General features: G+C 38.1%; 1 protein-coding gene across 10 annotated transcripts in view; it reads left to right on the top strand.

The window, feature by feature from the left end:
• LOC125238836 (transcription factor CP2-like protein 1) overlaps nt 1-20,246 on the top strand; it is a 131,156-nt gene that overhangs the window by 46,772 nt on the left and 64,138 nt on the right. For 5 of the 10 annotated variants that reach the window (XM_048146289.1, XM_048146288.1, XM_048146290.1 and 2 more), the window contains exons 2-6: nt 5,871-7,048; nt 10,408-10,519; nt 11,524-11,641; nt 13,240-13,312; nt 13,906-14,001. In XM_048146289.1, coding sequence (XP_048002246.1) covers nt 6,907-7,048; nt 10,408-10,519; nt 11,524-11,641; nt 13,240-13,312; nt 13,906-14,001 — 541 coding nt within the window. In that variant the 5' untranslated portion in view covers nt 5,871-6,906. The remainder of the gene's footprint in view (nt 1-5,870; nt 7,049-10,407; nt 10,520-11,523; nt 11,642-13,239; nt 13,313-13,905; nt 14,002-20,246) is intronic. The other 5 variants (XM_048146292.1, XM_048146283.1, XM_048146286.1 and 2 more) reach the window with 1 other exon arrangement.

Raw genomic sequence — 20,246 nt, 5'->3', positions numbered from 1 at the left:
ATTTATTTGCTATTATATTTTTTTCTTATAACAAGCCATGGGCTTAATAAGGCACATAATAAGGTACACATTTTGTCCTAGAAACTCGACGTAAAGCATATGGTTTAGACAGTATTGACTTAATCCTCCCGAGTACCAATTACGATTCCGGACAAATGCTACTAGAAAATTCACAAAGTGCGTAAAAGACGATACGATTGCGAAAAAAATTGTATGGTGCGAACCTCAACGACACATGATCCACAAAGCAGAATATCTGGACATAGTCTAGCCACTGTTATTTAAAAAATATAGTTCAGGATCTGTGTATGGCGGCCATTTAGAGAATGTGGCATGGTGCTTACTCTAACTCCGACTTTGATGTCGAATTTGACTATCATACATTGTTTATATCGATCTGGTTTAAGCACTGTTCAAACACCATGAATGTCAATTAGACTTTGGCCTATGGCTAATTTTTTTATCTGTTTCTCTCATCCTGCTAGCATCAAAAATTTACGGCAATCCGGAACGTTGCTCAAAATTGCGTTTTTTTAAATTATATAAATTCGCCGCATTTATTCTACAAGTACCCAATTGGAAAAACCATGAAGAGGACTCTTAAAGAATATATTTTGGCAGCATATTAACCTTTGTTTGTTGAAATCGTACAAAGAGTCATTGAAACATTCTCAAATTAGGCCAGATAGGGGTTGTCCGAAATTTATTTGCTAGACCTTAATGAAAGTACCATAAAGTCCCTAAAATAAAAAAAATATCAGACCTTCTTATATCAAATAGTACTTACCAATACCTTAAGATCATACTCTCGGAACATAATAATACAAAATTATGCACATGTCAACATTTAGACGAGGTTTGTTTTGTCCTTATACTTAACGATACAGTCCTTAAATCAATTCAGAAAATAATTGAACAGTTTAATTACTAAGTAAATGTAGGATTATTTAATTATTACAAAACATTTTTGTGTTTGCAACCAACTAGATGTTATAGATTCGTAAGCAATTTGGTTGTGAAATAGTTAAATTATTTGTTCCATAGTAACAAAATGGCGCTTGTACTTTTGTTGCAAATCACAAAATGTTATAATTATTACTAGACTATTACCATTGTTATAAGTAGAACATACAATTTAAAACAGTAACATGAATAGTTAAGTTGTTCATAACTCAACACAAATAACAAAACACGGTTTGGTAATGGGTAACACGTAGTTCGCAAGTCACAATTTTTAGGTAAGCAGTAACCTACAATTTGGTTACAGTTATGCAAACATTTCTTTCAGTGCATTGTGTCTATTTTGATTTTGCGTGAACGAGGCAGCACTACTCTAGCCACCCCAGCTCCGCTAAGAACCCTAGCAGTGTTTTAGTTTGCTATTAAGACGATACGGTAGGGGTCAATTCTCCATACAAACGCTTTCGACTATTTCCGATAGAGCAATGATTTTTTCAACACAGATTGTTATTATTTTTATCTGTGTCAGACCGTTTTGATTTTTTTTATATTCTGCTTTTGAAGGATTCTAGAGCCAATCAAAAAATTCCAGAAACGGCCATTTTCATTGTGGCGCAAAAAAAGGTGCGATACTCAAGATTGGTAACAATTAACCAAAAAAGCTAAACGGTCCGACATAGATTATTTCATTGTTATTCAGATTCTCAAATTTCGTTCCGATTGATTAAGTTTTGGAGGAGGAAAGAGTCGAGAGCGGAACCTCGATTTTAAAGATTTTTTTGAAATATCCTTTGACTGAGTTGTTCTTAATGGACAATTTTTTTTCGATAAATCTAGTTAATAACACTTGTATATTTAACTAAAATTCCCAAGTTGAAAGGGGGGCTCCTTTCCATTTTAGCATTTTCGCTACCGTATCCTCTTAAATACCTTCAGCGTGTTCAGTGTTCCTGGTATGTAAATACAATTTTCGACCTTACGTATGCCTAAAGCTTGACCAGAAATATAAATGACTATTGTCAGGAGGGCGCTGTTATTCTGATGTATGGGATGACAGGTCAGTATAGTATGAAGAAAATAGTTCTAATGAAATTCCGCAACATGGCGAGTAGTCATAATATATTTCTGGTTAGGCTTTTACGGCATTTCGTCGAAATGGGTAGGGATAAATAAATAAATATTATAGGACATTCTTAGACAGATTGACTGAGGCCCACGGTAAGCTCAAGAAGGCTTGTGTTGTGGGTACTCAGACAACGATATATATAATATATAAATACTTATATACATAGAAAACATCCATGATTCAGGAACAAATATCTGTGCTCAGTAATAATATCTGTGGGATTGTAGGGAATTAAGTTCCTTGACTGTACGTACAGTCACCAGCATAAATAAGTGATGATTTCTGTACCTTGTCACTTTAACGTAACTTTTACTGGGTACTAGGGGAGTGCTATTTTATTGGCCACGGTCTGGTGGGTACTTTCGTACATTCTTCACGTAAGTTTTGTTTTTGTCTGACTTATTCATGTATTTATAAGTATTTATACTAGTATTCTAATGAATTAAGTCGGTAGATATCTATTGAAGCCTTAAATTACGTAATTATAAGAATACTTAATCAACAACCTGTACTTTAGCGGTTCGAGCATTTGTGTGTATTGCACATTTTGATTGTTTATATAATATTTAGTTACTTAATTTAATTCTTACAAAATGTAATTTAATGGATGACTGTTATTGGCCTTCTTATATGTAAACAGTAGTATGTCTTAGTTATATTTACGGCTGTTGTTATCCTGAATACCAATAAAATAAAAATAAATAAATAAAACGTAGTGTCTGGAATGCCACATGAAATTGTCAAATGATTGAAAGCGACAAGGGGCTCATTTCTCAAAACGGAAAGTTACAAGTTACAAGCGGAAGTCTCTCTCCAACTTGTTATATTAGACATTGACTACCGCTTGTAAATTGTAACTTGTAGCTTCGAAAATGGGCTCAAGGTAGGAAAATCATCACTTATTTATACCGCAGACTGTACCAAGTCATCCTGTGTGCACAACTACGTCATATTTACGTCATCCGCATGATTTGTTCGAGTCTTGGACACATGAGCAACTAAATCACACATTGCAATTCCGCGTTTCCAGAATGCACGCAAAACGTAATCTCTGCTCGCTATCTAATATGTACATTTTATCACGCGTGCGCTATCGTGCAATCGTATTTATATCATTGTTTGCGAGAATTTGGTGATGTGAAGGAAATGTTATGTAATTCGCGAGTCGGAGGTTTAATTTCTTAGTAGTTGATAGAAAAACGAATGCTTGATCGAAAATTAAGGGTCCCACATCTAGTCTTGTGAGCGTAGCGTCGGTCCAACTGTATGGCAAAGCGTGACGCCAGTTGGCCCGACGCTACGCTCGCGAGACGCTAGGTGTGGGGGGACCCTAAAGGAAAAATGTGCTAGAAGTTTAAATTTTTCCAGTGTCTTGGGATGGCACAGCGTCAAAAGGCCCCCTCTCACTTAGCGTCTCGCGAGCGTGGCGTCGGGCCAACTATGGCAAAACCTGACGCCTCGTCGACGCGGCGTCTTTTTCCATACAGTTAGCCCGACGCTACGCTCACGAAACGCTGAGAGGGGGCCCAAAGGGCCATAGGATGTATCCGACGTATCATCATCCTTATCCCGGCATTTGCCACGGCTCATTGGAGCTCACGTAAAGTCAACCAGTTGGAACCCTAGGCCACTCTACAACCATTTCAAAATGACAAGCAGTAAGATTTCTTACAATGTGATTTATAACGTCACTATGACATGGTTCTACAGTGGCCTAGGGTTCCAGCTGGTTGACTGTATACAGGTTGAAATAAAAAGGTATAGGTAAAGGTAAAGTAGGTAAAGGTAGGTAGGAAGGGTAGGTAAACGTTGCAAAGTGACTTTTACTTCAAAAGTCACTTTGCAACGTATAAGGAACAATTTTTACTATGTGACCAATGCTGAAATTGCGAAAAAGAAGACTTCCAAAGAAATGACCCCCATCATTTCAGTATGGCACAGACAATTTTATTTTCGGGAATTCAGTATTGGTCCCATAATAATCCGGAAGATCCGCGCTGACCCCTGGGTCAGCATTTATGCCGACATACTTTTTAAATAATTTATTTTAGAATTTATGTAATACGAGTACTTATGTCACACCTCGAACCTTGGCGATCAAAAATATGAAAGAGGCGCGTTCCTAGCACACAGTCTAAGCTCGTTCGTGTAGGTGAACACTGAACGCGTACCATGCTTGTATGAGTGAAATATGACAGGCCGACTGTTCGCGTGTTTGACAGGCGGTAACGAGAGGGGGTGGTCGGCACTTTCAGCGGGGAGTGGAAGTGGCCATACTGTACGATAGTACTCTTTATTATACTGTGCTTATGTAGATAATTATGTGTTTACCATGAAACTATTGAATCTGGAATAAAATTTGTTCATTATGACTTCAAAAGTCATGCAAAGTATGGCTGATTTTTTTTATTTCACTCTATATTTTTTTCTGTATGTTGTATTCCTACACACCTTTTCTTATTCAGCATTCACAATTCAACCGGCCTTGATCCACATCCGGCTGAATAGACAGACGGACGACTCCAATTTGTCTAATACTCTAAGACTCTTAGAGTCACCCTCAGTCTGCTTGTTTGTCCAGAATCGGGTCAAAGGATTGTTGAAATGAGGGCAAAATGGCTCGAAATTATTGTTATATTCATTTCAAAGAGGATCGAGTATTATAGAGAATGACTGTCAAAGTAAAATGTGTAATCACAGTGCATAGACTGCCATCTCTCGACACCGGCTTAAAACTTTTGAACCTCACTTTTGACAATTTGGCCCATATTCTTAGCTTGATATGTTTTAAAATGTCAAATATTAATATTAGCGCCATCTAGCCGAGCGTACCCCAAAGGTGTATCGCCATCTAGCTCACCGTACCTTTTTCTGTGTGGTTTTGGGGTACGTTTTTTTCTTAAACTTTATCGGTCTTTACGAAATTATATAGGTCTTTGATTCATTTGATAGGAAAATATGTCATTGTCATACCTACTTTCAAGACCAAGTCCATATTAAATTTGTAAGTCAGTTCCGCTATAGAATAGTACTTTTTAGGACCTTATAATCATTCCACTAGGTCGACCTATATACTATAGTGTCAACGATGCGCGGATTTAACAAATCGTCACTACTTTTAAAAAATCTCGTATCTAAAGCTGCTTCTCAAAGTTAAAACGCAGTAAGTCTATATGCATCCCATACATACTTACTACAATTTTCTTTTCATTGACAGACGAAGATACAAGTTTTTTTAAAGTAGTGACGAAATCTACCCTGTGTGCGTAGCCGAATGCACAGACGCTCACGATAATATCTCTTTCGTAGCTATCTATCTCTATCGCTCTTGCGTATTGGCGCGACAGAGCCAGACTACATTTCGCGGCGTTTCGTTTTCTTTTCGCGTCGGAGAAATGCCATTCGGCTACGGGGCCCGGCTTGCCAACACGAAGCAAGCAACTTTATGAGTGACACGATCTATGGTGTAAATATCATTCGAAAACGTTTTAGACTTCGTTTAACCTCATTTAAGGCCCATTTAGACGGTACATAACAGCCCGCAATGTAACTAAAATTAAATCAGGCCTTAGTTTGGGATTGTGAACAGCGCTCCAAGCGGGACGTTTTGGAAACACTACTTATCTAAACAACTACACTGACATGTTTTCCTACACAGTTTTTTGGTAGTATCCGCCTAATAGGAAATGTCATTTGATACCTTAATCATTTATATCGTTAAACACGTTACCACGTTTATATTAATCTGTTTATAATTTAACAAGTTATTTTTATTGTGAAACAGTAATTAATTTCCGAGAACAGGAAAAGCAGTGTTCTCTAAATTAAAATTACAAGACAATTTGTGCAAATTCAAATAGTGCACATTGACTGTTAGCAAGCCAACGTTAAGACTGAAATATCTAGTCAATCAGCGCCATCTATATCTAAGTTCCAGTACTTAAGACAACGCCATCTATTGTGAAGAAGATATACAAATTGGACTGAACTGCGTTTACTAGTCGCCGAATTAGCAAATCATTTTTAAAGTCTTATATTTCAAAATCATATAAACAAGGAGAATAAAGAAGAATTTAAGGAAATAACGACTATGAAAAAGAAACTGGTATCATCTAATGAAAGTCATTGAAAATCAGTAAAACTGGGGGTAAAAACAGATATCGTTGAGTTTCGGCCGGCCGGTGATAAGAGTATCTCAACCGTATTGGTACTAAAAATACAGTTCTCCATGTGGTGGCAAAACCATCTCCAGAAGAGACCCGAACCGTCAGCCAACACCAAGAGATCCACAGTTGCCCAGTCATCATCCACCAGAACATTCGGGCAACTGGTCATATAGCAGTCACTCAAAAGGAAGCACCATCTCTTGGTATACTAAGAATACTCCATTTAATGTCTGCGCCATCTGACGTTGAAACTGAGAACTAAAATACAAGTTGCTTATAAAGTCTACTTGACAAGACAACCGTGGGTTTCCACATGAGAAGTCTGAGAATTGGTCATCATAAAAAGGCAGCGACATCTCTTGGTAATCCCAACAAACCACTTGACAAGTGTCTCCATCTATCGAGTAGTTGACAAAGACACCAGTTATTCCGGGCAACTTAGAAAACAACGCCACCTACAGAAGAGATTTTATAGAACAGGACTTCGCAAACATTTTAGTGTCGCCATCTGTCGGATAATTACAAACTAAAGTGACAAAAACAAGTGATTTTGCAAACTGTTACGCTTCTGCGGCTTTTAGCCCTGTACCTTTTTAAACCCGTTAGCGAAGTGAACCAGTGTAAACAACAGCTGTAATCACGGAGTTCTTCAATATGGTGGAGGATACGGCGGCGGCGTCCGAGCGAGTCTCGGCGGCTGCCGTGCTGCAGTTCGCTGCGCGTGAGGCGCGCGAGGGCCGACGGCTTGCGGAGTTCGGGGCGCATGCGTTCGCTAGCGTCTCATATAACACTTATGGTAAGGTTTTCTTGGTTTAGCCGCGTATTCAATCGTAGAAAAGTACTTTTTGAAATGTGGTTTTGTGAGATCTTTTGCAAGCCAGAGCGATTGCGGGCGCGTGTCGCTAGCGTCTCTTATAACAAATTTTGGCTTTCCCGCAATCTGCAATCAAGGGAAGCGAAAGCTCTGTAAATTTTAAACCTGTTAAAAAAAGATTATTGGGCATTGAATCGTAGAAAATTAGTACCTCTAAAAAAATGTGGTTTTGTGAGATCTTTTGCAAGGCAGAACGATTGCTAGTTGCATTTTTAGCTTAACCTAGGGTTTACGTGTAGGGAAACAGTGGGTAATTCCTATGTGCTGCAACTCGATCCCAAAAAGAGTTATTTTGCGTACATGATGAATATAAATTGTAAAGCAAGAACACCATTCTCTGACTGCCAGAAATAATCGTGGTACTGCTGACATACTAACTTGATACGGATTGATACTTGCCGACAATTAGAACGATTTACCATATAATAATCGGCGACACCTCGACTTGAACAGTATACTCTCGGAACTGAGGTTATTACTAGGGTCTTGCTGATGGTTCGTTTAGGAGACTAGGCTTTGTGATTCGGAGTGTCAAGGATTTCTGGGACATCGGGACTATAGGGATGGTTTACAGTGCCTTGGTCAGAAGCAAGCTTGAGGCTTCGTCAATCATCTGGCACCCATATGAGTCCACCTACGCCTTACTTCTGGAAAAGATCCAAAAGGCATTCTTGAGATTCTTGTTTAAGAAAAGATTTGGATATTATCCATTTCTTTATCCAACAAAATATTTACTCGGATGCCTCGGATATAACTCGTTAGAAGTAAGGCGTAACAACAAACTGCTGACCACCGCTTGTCGCATACTGCGTGGTGAGTCAGACTGCCCGGAACTTGTGGCTCGAGTCTTACGGCTCTACGTTCCGGATGTGCCCAGAGTCAGTCTGAGACCACGAGCGCGCCCCCTCCTGGCAGTACCGGTGACGCGCACGGTGTCGCATAAGAATTCGCCGCTCTGTCGTGCGCTTACATTGCTCAATACGCTTCTGACATCCGCACCTGAATGCGACTTGTTTGCGTGGAGATGGGCGAATGTGTGTTATGAATGTTTAAGGTTTTGTGAGTCGATGGATGACAGGTTGTCTAGTATTTTTGTTTAAATAAGTTTTGTTTTGTTATAAAATTTGTATTTTGTGTACAGCGAAAATGTATATACTCTATTTCTCGGTGTATTGGCTTGTCTGTAATGCCGTGTAAATATATTGTTATTAATAAATAATAATGTAGATGACACAGATTGGAAAATCGTTGACAACACTATTTCAAGCGATGACAGAGAAAACAAGATGGCGGCGATTACAAGCTAGAGTATCTCACCATAAGTATGTATTTATAATTATTTTTTTATACGAAAAGCGAACCTTAATGTCTTTGTTTACTGCGAACGTCTTATTTTTACATACTACAAAACTGATATTAATATCAGACACTTGTTTCCCAATTAAAGTATGGCAAACTTGATATATACCAACGGACATATTTAAATCGAAATAAACTCTAAAATTGTTTCCTTAAAGCCCACTGTCTCTTATCAGTTCGTTGTTAATTAATCAAATAAATATGTTTGAGTATAGAAATGTAAGTAGTTATAACTAGTTCAGTACTCCCGGATCGATCGGGGTCGAAGTTTACTGATAATAGGCAGACATCTTGTAATGCATGTACTAGTTGGCACTGGTTTAAAATCCTGGACTCTGATTGGCTGACTACTTTCTATTCGTCTAGAAGTTATTGATAGAATATCTTTGAATACGTCAATTATTAACGATATGGCACAAATAACAGAATAATGATGTCAACAATAGAAAAATAAATAAATTACGATATGAGTTTTGAATGATTCACGGTTATTTTCATTAGACTTATATTGACCGGGATATAGACCGTGATTACCTTTTTCAAAAAGGTAATCACGGTCTATATCCCGGTCAATATAAGTCTAAATTACGATATTACTAAAACGGTAGAGGATTGCAAGCGGAATCTCGACTTTTTTTAATAGACTAGTTTCCTACTAGTCAAATCAGCTTCTTTTTATGAACTGTTAAAGCGATTTGCTAATATGGAATTACTATGAAATACTGAGGAGTGCCGTCACGGTCAATTCATTTACTTTATATCTCTTTGGCTTATTAAATACTAATTATGTTTAAAAATAACTACTGTCCATATATTTCTTCTAATTATGTGGTCCTTTATTTGCACTGCATAAAATATTTTGTTTTAAGTAGTTTCCTAGCCTATTATAAAGTTCTTCCGTTATTTCGTAAGGTTAGAAATGTTACAACTTTAGTTTGTCGATGTTTTTATGAGAGAACATGAGTTATCAAGATTTTAGTTATTTACATTAACTTATTTAACAGATTTATTGTTTTTAAGAATAAAACATCACAACACATTGCAACACATTTATTATTTACTTACTTATTATCTGAAATCTAACCTATAAATTGTTCTAGAACTATTCCGATGTATTGACGGCTATCAATATGGCGATATTTCTGTAATAGTTTCAGTGTGAAATCAATCTTATAGACAACCGACAATGTGTTGACATTTAATTGAAAACGTTACAAACCGTCACTACTTTGAAAAAATCTCGTATCTCACGCTGCTCCTCAAAGTTAAAACGCAGTAAGTCTATATGGATTCCATACATACTTACTACAATTTTCTTTTCATTGACAGACGAAGATACAAGTTTTTTTGAAAGTAGTGACGAAATGTCCAATTATCTTATGAGTACAGACCGTCAACTACTGACGCCATCTAGTGAAAGTTTCTGAACTAATACTTCACGCCATCTATTGGTAAATCTGAGAACTTACGTTTCATTATTTTTTTTATTATTTGTGTGCAGTTGACAAACAATGTGTGTCGCAACAATTAACAAGATTTGTATTACTAAATGGCAGCTCTATAAGTCTACTGGAATGTCAATATCAAAATTTAGCCAAAATGACGACGCCGACGGTACAGTTCGTTGAAGTTTCGCGTGACGTCACGCCTAGGTACAATTTTTACTTAAAAGTGACGTCACGATCACGAGCCCCCACTCCGGAACTTTAGATGCTCTGTATCTTTTGATTTTTTCATAAATTTAATAAAATGAAAAATATGTGTTCAGTATTTTTGGACGATCTAACTGGCGGACTAAACAGAATGCCATTATTTTTATGGTGTCGTCATCCCTATGGAGACCTGTTGGACCAGATATGACCCAGAACGGGAAACGCAAAATGAATCTGTATACCATTGTAATAAGCTATATCTCCTTCCAGCGGCCGTCGGCGACATGGGTGGGAGCGGGACCAGCTCGTCCTCCTCGCACCTCTCGCCCGGCTGGCAGGTCAACGACCTCGACTTGGACTTACCCGGAGAACTGTCTATGAAGTAAGTATTCAAATTCAAACAAAATATGGAAATGGATGAAAAAACAGCATAATTTATCGCTAAATGGTGGCTGAGATAGACTGAGCAATGGCGCTGTCTTTTAAATTGAGAAGCTGGCTGTGAATTAATGCAAACAATTCGATTAAATTGATTTCTTTTCATTATTTCATTTTTAACCTCTAGCGACCCGCCATACAAAAAATTTGCCAATCAAATTTAATAATAAAACAGCCTGCCAATTACGCTTGCAATTTTATCATTTATCTATGTGGATAAAGCATCCGTCACGTTCTAGCTAGTATGAGAGTGACAGATGTCTTATCCACGTGGATAAGTGATAAAATTGGAACCATGATAGCCCTGCAGGGCTAAATTTCATTTTTTTTTTGAAAATCGAACGAATCAAAACAAAAGCAACTCGATTCTATTTAACGTAGATTCAAATTCCATCGTAGGTATTTTTTCCTAGTATTAGGACATTGAGCCCCAGGAGGTTAACTTTTTGATAAACAGAAATGTCTACAGTCGATGACACTAGGCTTAGAATAAATTTAAAAGTGGAAAATTACTGCCTTGAGTGGGTCTTGAAATCACGGCCTCTGGATCGATACTCCAGCGCCCCGCCAATTGCCACCAAGACTTCAACCAAGCCAGCGAATTTTTCCACCATATCGGTCAATGTTTTGACGACCGGTCTGGCTCAGTCGGCAGTGACCCTGCTTGCTAAACCGCGGTCCTGGGTTCGAATCCCAGTAAGGGCATTTATTTGTGTGATGAGCACAGATATTTGTTCCTGAGTCATGAATGTTTTTCTATGTCTATAAGTATGTATATCGTCGCTTAGCACCCATAGTACAAGCTTTGCTTAGTTTGGGGCTAAGTTGATCTGTGTAAGGTGTTCCCAATATTTATTTATTTAATGTGACCTGTAGCGACATCTACCGTAAGAGCATTAAACTTAAACATGTATTTCGATTGTTTTATCTTTATTTTTACATCGACAGTGAAGCGCTACTGTCGCTACCGTCGCTGGCGGTATTCAAGCAGGAGGCGCCATCGCCGACTGGCGCCGTGCTGTCGCCGCCGCGCCGCGCCTGGCCGCGCCGCATGCCCGACAGACAGGTAATTACCATTATACGAAATTCAATTTTTTTTTTAATTATTTAGAACACAAACAGTCGTAATATACATCATAAATATGTAGTACATAATGTACCAGAAACTAAAGTAGTACAAATAGACCTAGAGGTTCATAACATAATATGAAGTTAACCTAAACAGTAGTTAAAAACAACGTAGTAGTATAAATACGTAGTTCAGAAATAAGTGCAACACATAAATATGTATTACGATTCCAAAAGCGTTTTATTTTTTATTTCATTTTTTAGCAAATTTTGAAAGAAAACCCGACGTAGTGGACCGATTTTCATCAAAGATGGCTAAAAACACTGCTGACTAATTCAGCTTTTAAACAAAAAAACGAAATCTAATTCGGTTTATTCGTTCGAAAGCTACGATGTCACAGTCCGACACACACACAGAGAGACACGTCAACCGTTGTTTTTGCGTCGGGAAGTAAAAATAAATAGGGATAACTATATATGTATGAGTCCTCGTTACTTGAAATAAATGAATGTTATTTTATTTTTATTTTATATGTATGCTTTAGAAAGAGAAATGAATAAGTGAATAATATTATAAATGGGAAAGTGTGTGTGTCTGTTTGTTTGTCCGTATTTCACGGCAAAACGGATCGACGAATTGACGTGATTTTTTAAGTGGAGATAGTTGAAGGGATGGAGAGTGCCATAGGCTACTTTTTGTCTCTTTCTAACGCGAGCGAAGCCGCGGGCAAAGGCTAGTGGGTAATAAATGAATATCCTCTTGTTGCAGATGAGTAAATGGGAAAGTGTGTGTGTCTGTTTGTTTGTCCGTTTTTCACGGCAAAACGGCGAATTGTCGTGATTTTTTAAGTGGGGATATTTCAAGGGATGGAGAGTGACATAGGCTACTTTTTAGGGTTCCGTAGTCAACTAGGAACCCTTATAGTTTCGCCATGTCTGTCTGTCCGTCTGTCCGTCCGTCCGTCCGTCCGTCCGCGGATAATCTCAGTAACCGTTAGCACTAGAAAGCTGAAATTTGGTACCAATATGTATATCAATCACGCTAACAAAGTGCAAAAATAAAAAATGGAAAAAAATGTTTTATTAGGGTACCCCCCCTACATGTAAAGTGGGGGCTGATTTTTTTTTCATTCCAACCCCAACGTGTGATATATCGTGTGTTTTGTCTCCGCTGTATCTTTTTTCTGTATCTCTTGCTGAGGTGAGCCAATAAAGAGTATTCTATCTATCTATCTATCTATATCGTTGGATAGGTATTTAAAAATGAATAAGGGTTTACTAAGACCGTTTTTTGATAATATTAATATTTTCGGAAATAATCGCTCCTAAAGGAAAAAAAAGTGCGTCCCCCCCCTCTAACTTTTGAACCATATGTTTAAAAAATATGGAAAAAATCACAAAAGTAAAACTTTATAAAGATTTTCTAGGAAAATTGTTTTGAACTTGATAGGTTCAGTAGTTTTTGAGAAAAATACGGAAAACTACGGAACCCTACACTGAGCGTGGCCCGACACGCTCTTGACCGGTTTTTTTTGTCTCTTTCTAACGCGGGCAAAAGCTAGTGGTGGGTAATAAATGAATATCCCCTTGTTGCAGATGAGCGACATGGTGGTGGACGGGCAGGAGGAGCAGCCCTCCCCCCCGCACGCCGCGCTGCTGCCGCCGCATGGTAACTACACACCGTTCACTTCCCATTCTCACAATAGGCGAGACGACTAAAAAAAACTAATTAATCCGTCATAATTACATATTAAGGTCAGTGTGGAGAAGACCGTCTATTGACTATAACTTTTTTTTAATATATCTACGCTTCTCACACCTCTGGAGGTATAGCAGTTTTTCATCCTTAATCCATTGGTCTTCAATACATATCCCTAGGACGAACACTATTTAACAATAAACTTGTTTCTCGTTTCGAACTCGAACATCGAGTTCAACATGGTTTCGCAAAAAAATAAAAGTCTAGTCTCATATGAAATTACGCGACAACAAGCACTAGACGGTCTTTCTGTACTCATCGCGGGAGGACGGTCAACCCGCCGAGCCTTATAAAATGTGATTTTTATGACTTAAAAGTACCTTATTTCACCAAAATATTATAAAAGCTTTGTAAAATATAATATTTGATATCTCATAGGACCATGCGCATTACGCCAGACTACATTAATTATAGAGTTTTATCCACTCAAACTTTATTTCAAATAAACTATGCCGGTCTTGCCCGCACTGACCTTAGTCTATAATATGTGTGTTTGTTTACAGCGAACAGCCCTGAGAGCATGCAATGTCAGCCCAACATGCAGGGCGGTATGATGCCAATGAGCGGTTACCATTCACCACCCACACTCGACAATAAAAGTAAGTGGCGACATCTATGAGTAGTTTAAATATTTGTCGATAGATGGCGCTCAGTGTAAAATATTTACAGCCAACAGCCCTGAGATGCAATGTCGGCCCAACATGCAGGACGGTATGATGGCAATGAGCGGTTACCATTCACCACCCACACTCGACAATAAAAGTAAGTGGCGGCATCTATGAGTAGTTTAAATATTAGTCGATAGATGGCGCTCAGTGTAAAATATTTACAGCCAACAGCCCTGAGATGCAATGTCAGCCCAACATGCAGGGCGGTATGATGGCAATGAGCGGTTACCATTCACCACCCACACTCTACAATAAAAGTAAGGGGCGACATCTATGAGTAGTTTAAATATTTGTCGATAGATGGCGCTCAGTGTAAAATATTTACAGCCAACCGCCCTGAGATGCAATGTCGGCCCAACATGCAGGGCGGTATGATGGCAATGAGCGGTTACCATTCACCACCCACACTCGACAATAAAAGTAAGTGGCGACATCTATGAGTAGTTTAAATATTAGTCGATAGATGGCGCTCAGTGTAAAATATTTACAGCCAACAGCCCTGAGATGCAATGTCGGCCCAACATGCAGGGCGGTATGATGGCAATGAGCGGTTACCATTCACCACCCACACTCGACAATAAAAGTAAGTGGCGACATCTATGAGTAGTTTAAATATTAGTCGATAGATGGCGCTGTATTTAAAAAAAAAATACCGCTAGATCTGAATGCATGTAATGTCGGGCCACCGTACAGAGCTGTATGATGACAATAATAGTAAGTGTCAACTGTCAAATAACACGCTTTATAAACAATTCAACAGATGGCACTGTGGTTCTCCTACTATAGACGGAGAGCTGGCAGGATTTTGGAGTAGGTCCTTGAGGCAACCTGGAAAGGTGCTCAGATGCTTCTCTGATCATAGCCAACATCAGGTCTGCAAGTCTGGCAGCTGGGGAGCGGGGCTTTATCGAGCTATGAATTTTTAAAGATTTAATTTTTTGAGGCCCAAAAAAGGTGTTTGAGGCAACCTGGAATTATTAAAAAGTGAAAATAGAGTTCCTCAGAAGTCGCATAGTATTTATGCCAGATCATTTGGCCGGGTCCTTCACCGTGCCAGAACGGTACAAAGTGGTAAAAAAAAATTCCAAAAAAGGTTCTTGAGGCAGTCTGTCATTTTTACCAGTGAAAGATGAGGGTCTAAATAGCCATGGAAAAATAATGCCATGACATGAGGTGGGGTCCGTACCCTGCCATTCGATCTTGAAAGTCATTTTTTTAGTTTTTCGTAAATAACTCGCAAACGGTGGCCCACAGCAAATAAATATGTTAAACAGAAAATATCTACATAAAATTTCCTACAAGAAAAGTTATGTACGTTTTTTCGATAGGATCAATATATACATGGATAATTTAGTAAGAAAGTTTTTTTTAATCGATTACATGCTCCGTTTTTCGTCAATACCTCGTAAACGGTGGCCCACAGCAAAAAAATATGTTAAACATAAAATATCTACATACAATTTCCTATAAGAAAGGTTATATAACTTTTTTCGCTAGGATCAATTTTTTAGTTGGAAAGTATTTTTAAATAGATATTTGAGCCGTTTTTTGTTGATAACTCAAAAACGGTGGCTCACAGCCAAAAATAATGTTAGACAGAATTAATCTACATAATATTTTCTACAAGAAAGGTTCTATAAGATTTTTCGCTAGGATCAATATTTTAGTTGGAAAGTATTTTTAAATAGATTTCATGGGCAGTTTTTTGTTAATAACTCGAAATCGGTGGCTCACAGCCAAAAATAATGTTATACAGAATTAATCTAAATAATATTTCCTACAAGAAAGGTTCTATAACATTTTTCGCTAGAATCAATATTTTAGTTGGAAAGTATTTTTGAATAGATTTCATGGGCCGTTTTTTGTTAATAACTCGAAATCGGTGGCTCACAGCCAAAACTAATGTTTCACAGAATTAATCTTCATAATATTTCCTACAAGAAAGGTTCTTTAATATTTTTCGCTAGGATCAATATTTTAGTTGGAAAGTATTTTTCCAACTTCCCGGACCGCCGGCGAGTCCATCAGGGACGCTCCGGGCCTTAGGCCCTACGCGGAGCTCGGCCTTCGGCCTTCGCTCGGCTCCGAAGCTCTACCGTTGGGCCTTCGGCCCGCCGGTTACTCTTGTTTAAGACACTTTTGTAAGGAAATTATATGGGAGCACTTTATGCCCGCAGTGAAATTACTTTGATTTGGCCCGGGTGGGAGCCTAAAGGTGAGCCCCGTTCCTGCGGCCCTCCGCGGGGTCGGCCTTCGGCCTCCCACCCTGAAGCTCGCCCTTCGGGCTCGCGAAAATACTTGAAAAAATTATTTTGCCATAACGGCGGCCATCTTGGATTTTCGAAAAAATTTTTTTGACATTTGTATTCTAGGGACCCATACCTCTCCGCATGCAAAATTTCAGCGCGCTCGGACAACTTGAAAAAAAAGTCGGCCATTTTGAATTTTTTTGATGCAACTTTTTTCTACTCGGGCTCCTGTATGACATTTGATCGAGCACCCCCCGGCTATCTCTTACGGTTTAAAAGTTGCCATACAAAAAAAGTGGAATTTTTTTCCCATTTGTAGCATTTTTCAAATTTTTTTTATATCATTCTAATCTAGACCCTAGAGAGATTCTATGACCAAAATTTGAGCACTCTAGGATAAATTTGAAAAATCGACAAAAAACAAGTCGGCCATTTTGAAAAAAAAAAATGGCGGCCTCAAAAACTGCCCAGGGTCCTCTATGACATTTGGTCGAGCACCCCCCAATATCTCCCCCCGTTTAGCCAGGCCGTCCAACATTTTTTGACCCAAGAGTCGCAGACCAGATTCCATATTTTTCCCACACGTCTCCCCGCTCCCTCTATACAAAGACACTTCGACCGTCGAAATCGGTTCAGCCGTTCTCCAGATATAGGGAGAGGTTAGAAATCAGTGGGGTTGCAGCTATATATAAGACCGTATGCCTGTTTGCCACCCACGGGATCAAGATTTGTTAAGTCGCAGTATACAGCATTTCTACGAAAGCAAGGAGCGCCGGACGATCGAACGCAAGTCCCGTATCAACACAGTGTATTTTATTCGAATTTTAGGTGCTTTAAAAAAATGTCTGTCGACAGAAAGGTATGTCCTATATTATGTATAATTTTTTTCTTATATGTCAACAAGAAGTTCTAGTTTAGGATAATATTATTTAAGAGTTACAATAAATGCAGGAATCCCAGGAAAAATACATAATGTAAACTTCTTTTTATCGAAAAAATGGGGAAGATACGGAAGGTTATTTATTAAATCCACCATTTCAAATAAATCTTAAAATGTCAAACTATAATCATAGCAGGCCGTCCCTATCGCACTATTTGTAAGTGCGATATCCGGACGGCCTGATATTTTATCGTCTATCGCGCGACCATGCTTCCCGTGCTGTATATAACAAATAGGATTGTGATCATTTATTACCCCAAATAACATATTTAACAGCACAATCACGATTCTAAACGAGTGATCCCACTACGAAATTTGAAAACGTCTACCGAAAAAACTGATTTGTTTTAAGTATAAAAAGACATATTTTAAAATATTATATTATGATTAACTAGCTTAAGATATATTCTTTTAGGAACATTATCAGTTTTTTAATAATCACTTAAGTTAGTTAGTTTAGTTTCTTTATAGTTTTGAATGAAAAATGTTACATTTTGCAAAAAACGCTCTTCTTTAGGAATAAGGCCTCTTAACCTTGGTTGATTCCGTTTCGCGCTACTTAGATAGAGGGATGCAGGTGGACGTGCTGTACTTTGATTTAAAAAAAGCCTTTGATCGCGTAGATAACGACGTACTCTTAAGCAAATTATGCAGCATTGGTTTCTCGCCTAAACTGTTTTGCCTTTTTGCTAGTTATCTACGTGATAGACGGCAATATGTGCAGCACGGATGCTATGTGTCGAGTGCCTACCCCACCCGTTCCGGGGTCAGTCAGGGCTCTATTCTGGGTCCTCTGCTCTTTGGTGTTATGGTTAATGATCTGGCCTTGGTGCCTAAGCATGCGCAATGCCTACTCTATGCTGACGACCTGAAACTAATTTACAGGGTCCAGGAAGATTCTGACTTACAATCTTTACAAAGTGATATTGATCGGGTTTATGAATTGAGTCTTGTAAACAAACTTCTGAAACTTCAGTTCAATGTTGACAACTGTGCGGTTATTACTTTTTTGTAAAGCGCGTAGTGTAGGCAGTATCTCCTGGGGTGGAAACCCATCGCCCGTGTCACATTGATACGGGACTTGGGGGTTGTTTTAGATTCCCACCTTAACTTTCATGAGCACATGACAACGCTTGCTGCAGACTCTGTTACCGCAGGCTTGGGTTTGTTGTCCGCAACGCCAAAGAATTTGACAATCCCAGGGACATAAAGCTTCTTTATACTGCCCTCATGAGAAGTAAGCTTGAGACAGCCTCAGCCGTTTGGAATCCCCATGAAGCGCCCTACATCCTGCTGCTCGAAAAGGTCCAAAAAAACATTTTTGCGTTTCTTTTATAAAAAAATGTACGGGTATTACCGATTCTTGTACCCAACAAAATTCCTTTTGGGGACGTTGGGTTTCTTCTCGTTAGAAGTTAGGCGTAATGTCGTGCTGATGTCTGTTGCATGTGGTATTTTGAAGGGGGAGTCAGATTGCCCGGTTTTAGTATCCCAGCTGGTCCGTCTATTTGTTCCCTCTGTGACGAAATATGCTTTTCGTGATGCCTACATTCACGAAAAGCATATAACCCCTACTGCCGGTGCCGGCCGCTCGAACCGTGTTTTGCCGCAAGTAACCGCTAGTTCGTGCACTGCAAATAGTGAATGAGTTTTTAGACGTGGCACCTAATGTTGATATTCTTGCGAGCAGATGGGCGTTTATACGTGACGAATGCATGAGGTTTTGTGTGGGATTGGATGCTAGGCCTTCATCTGTTATTTATTAGTTATGTTATGGTATGTAATGTTTTGATTTTGCTGTTTATTTAATATTTAATTTTGTGTTACTTGTTGTAATGTTTATTTAAAATTCACGGTGCTTTAGTTTTGTATACTGTCATACTGTGCAATTTTCTTTGTGTAAATAAATAAATAAATCTATTTAAATATAATAATATTTTTTAACGTTATCATTATCAATTTTAGGATCAATAGATCCTAGCGAAAAAACGTACAAAACTTTTATTGTAGCAAATTTTATGTTTGTTATTCCCGTTGAAGATTGATTTAGCTGTGGACCACCGTTTTCGAGTTATTTGCAAAAAACGGCTCGTGTAATCTATTTAAAATACTGTCCTACTAAAATATTGATCCTAACGAAAAATCATACATAACGTTTCTTGTAGCAAATATTATATAGATTATTTCTGTTTAATATTATTTCTGGTAATGGGGCACCGTTTTTGATGTTATTAACAAAAAGCGGCCCATGTAATCTATTTCAAAATACTTTCCAACTAAAATATTGATCCTAGCGAAAAAACGTATAGAACCTTTCTTATAGGAAATTTTATGTAGATTTTATTCTCGTGAACATTTTATTTAGCTGTGGGCCACCGTTTACGAGGTATTTACAAAAAACGGCCCATGAAATCTATTTAAAAATATTTTCCAACTAAAATATTGATCCTAGCGAAAAATCTTATAGAACCTTTCTTGTAGGAAATATTATGACGATTAATTCTGTATACCATTATTTTTGCTGTGAGCCACCGTTTTTGAGTTATCAACAAAAAGCGGCCCATTTAAAAATACTTTCCAACTAAAATATTGATTCTAGCGAAAAAACGTATAGAACCTTTCTTGTAGGAAATCTTATGTAGATTTTTTCTCGTGAACATTTTATTTAGCTGTAGGCCACCGTTTACGAGGTATTTACAAAAAACGGCCCATGAAATTTATTTAAAAATACTTCCCAACTAAAATATTGATCCTAGCGAAAAATATTATAGAACCTTTCTTGTAGGAAATATTATGAAAATTAATTCTGTGTAACATTAGTTTTGGCTGTGAGCCACCGATTTCGAGTTATTAACAAAAAACGGCCCATGAAATCTATTTAAAAATAATTTCCAACTAAAATATTGATTCTAGCGAAAAATGTTATAGAACCCTTCTTGTAGGAAATATTATGTAGATTAATTTTGTGTAACATTAGTTTTGGCTGT

The sequence above is a fragment of the Leguminivora glycinivorella genome, chromosome 24 (assembly GCF_023078275.1).
Source record: "Leguminivora glycinivorella isolate SPB_JAAS2020 chromosome 24, LegGlyc_1.1, whole genome shotgun sequence".
NCBI lineage: Eukaryota > Metazoa > Arthropoda > Insecta > Lepidoptera > Tortricidae > Leguminivora > Leguminivora glycinivorella.
The sequence above is the reverse complement of the archived record's forward strand: the minus strand, read 5'-3'. Positions and strand labels throughout refer to the sequence as shown.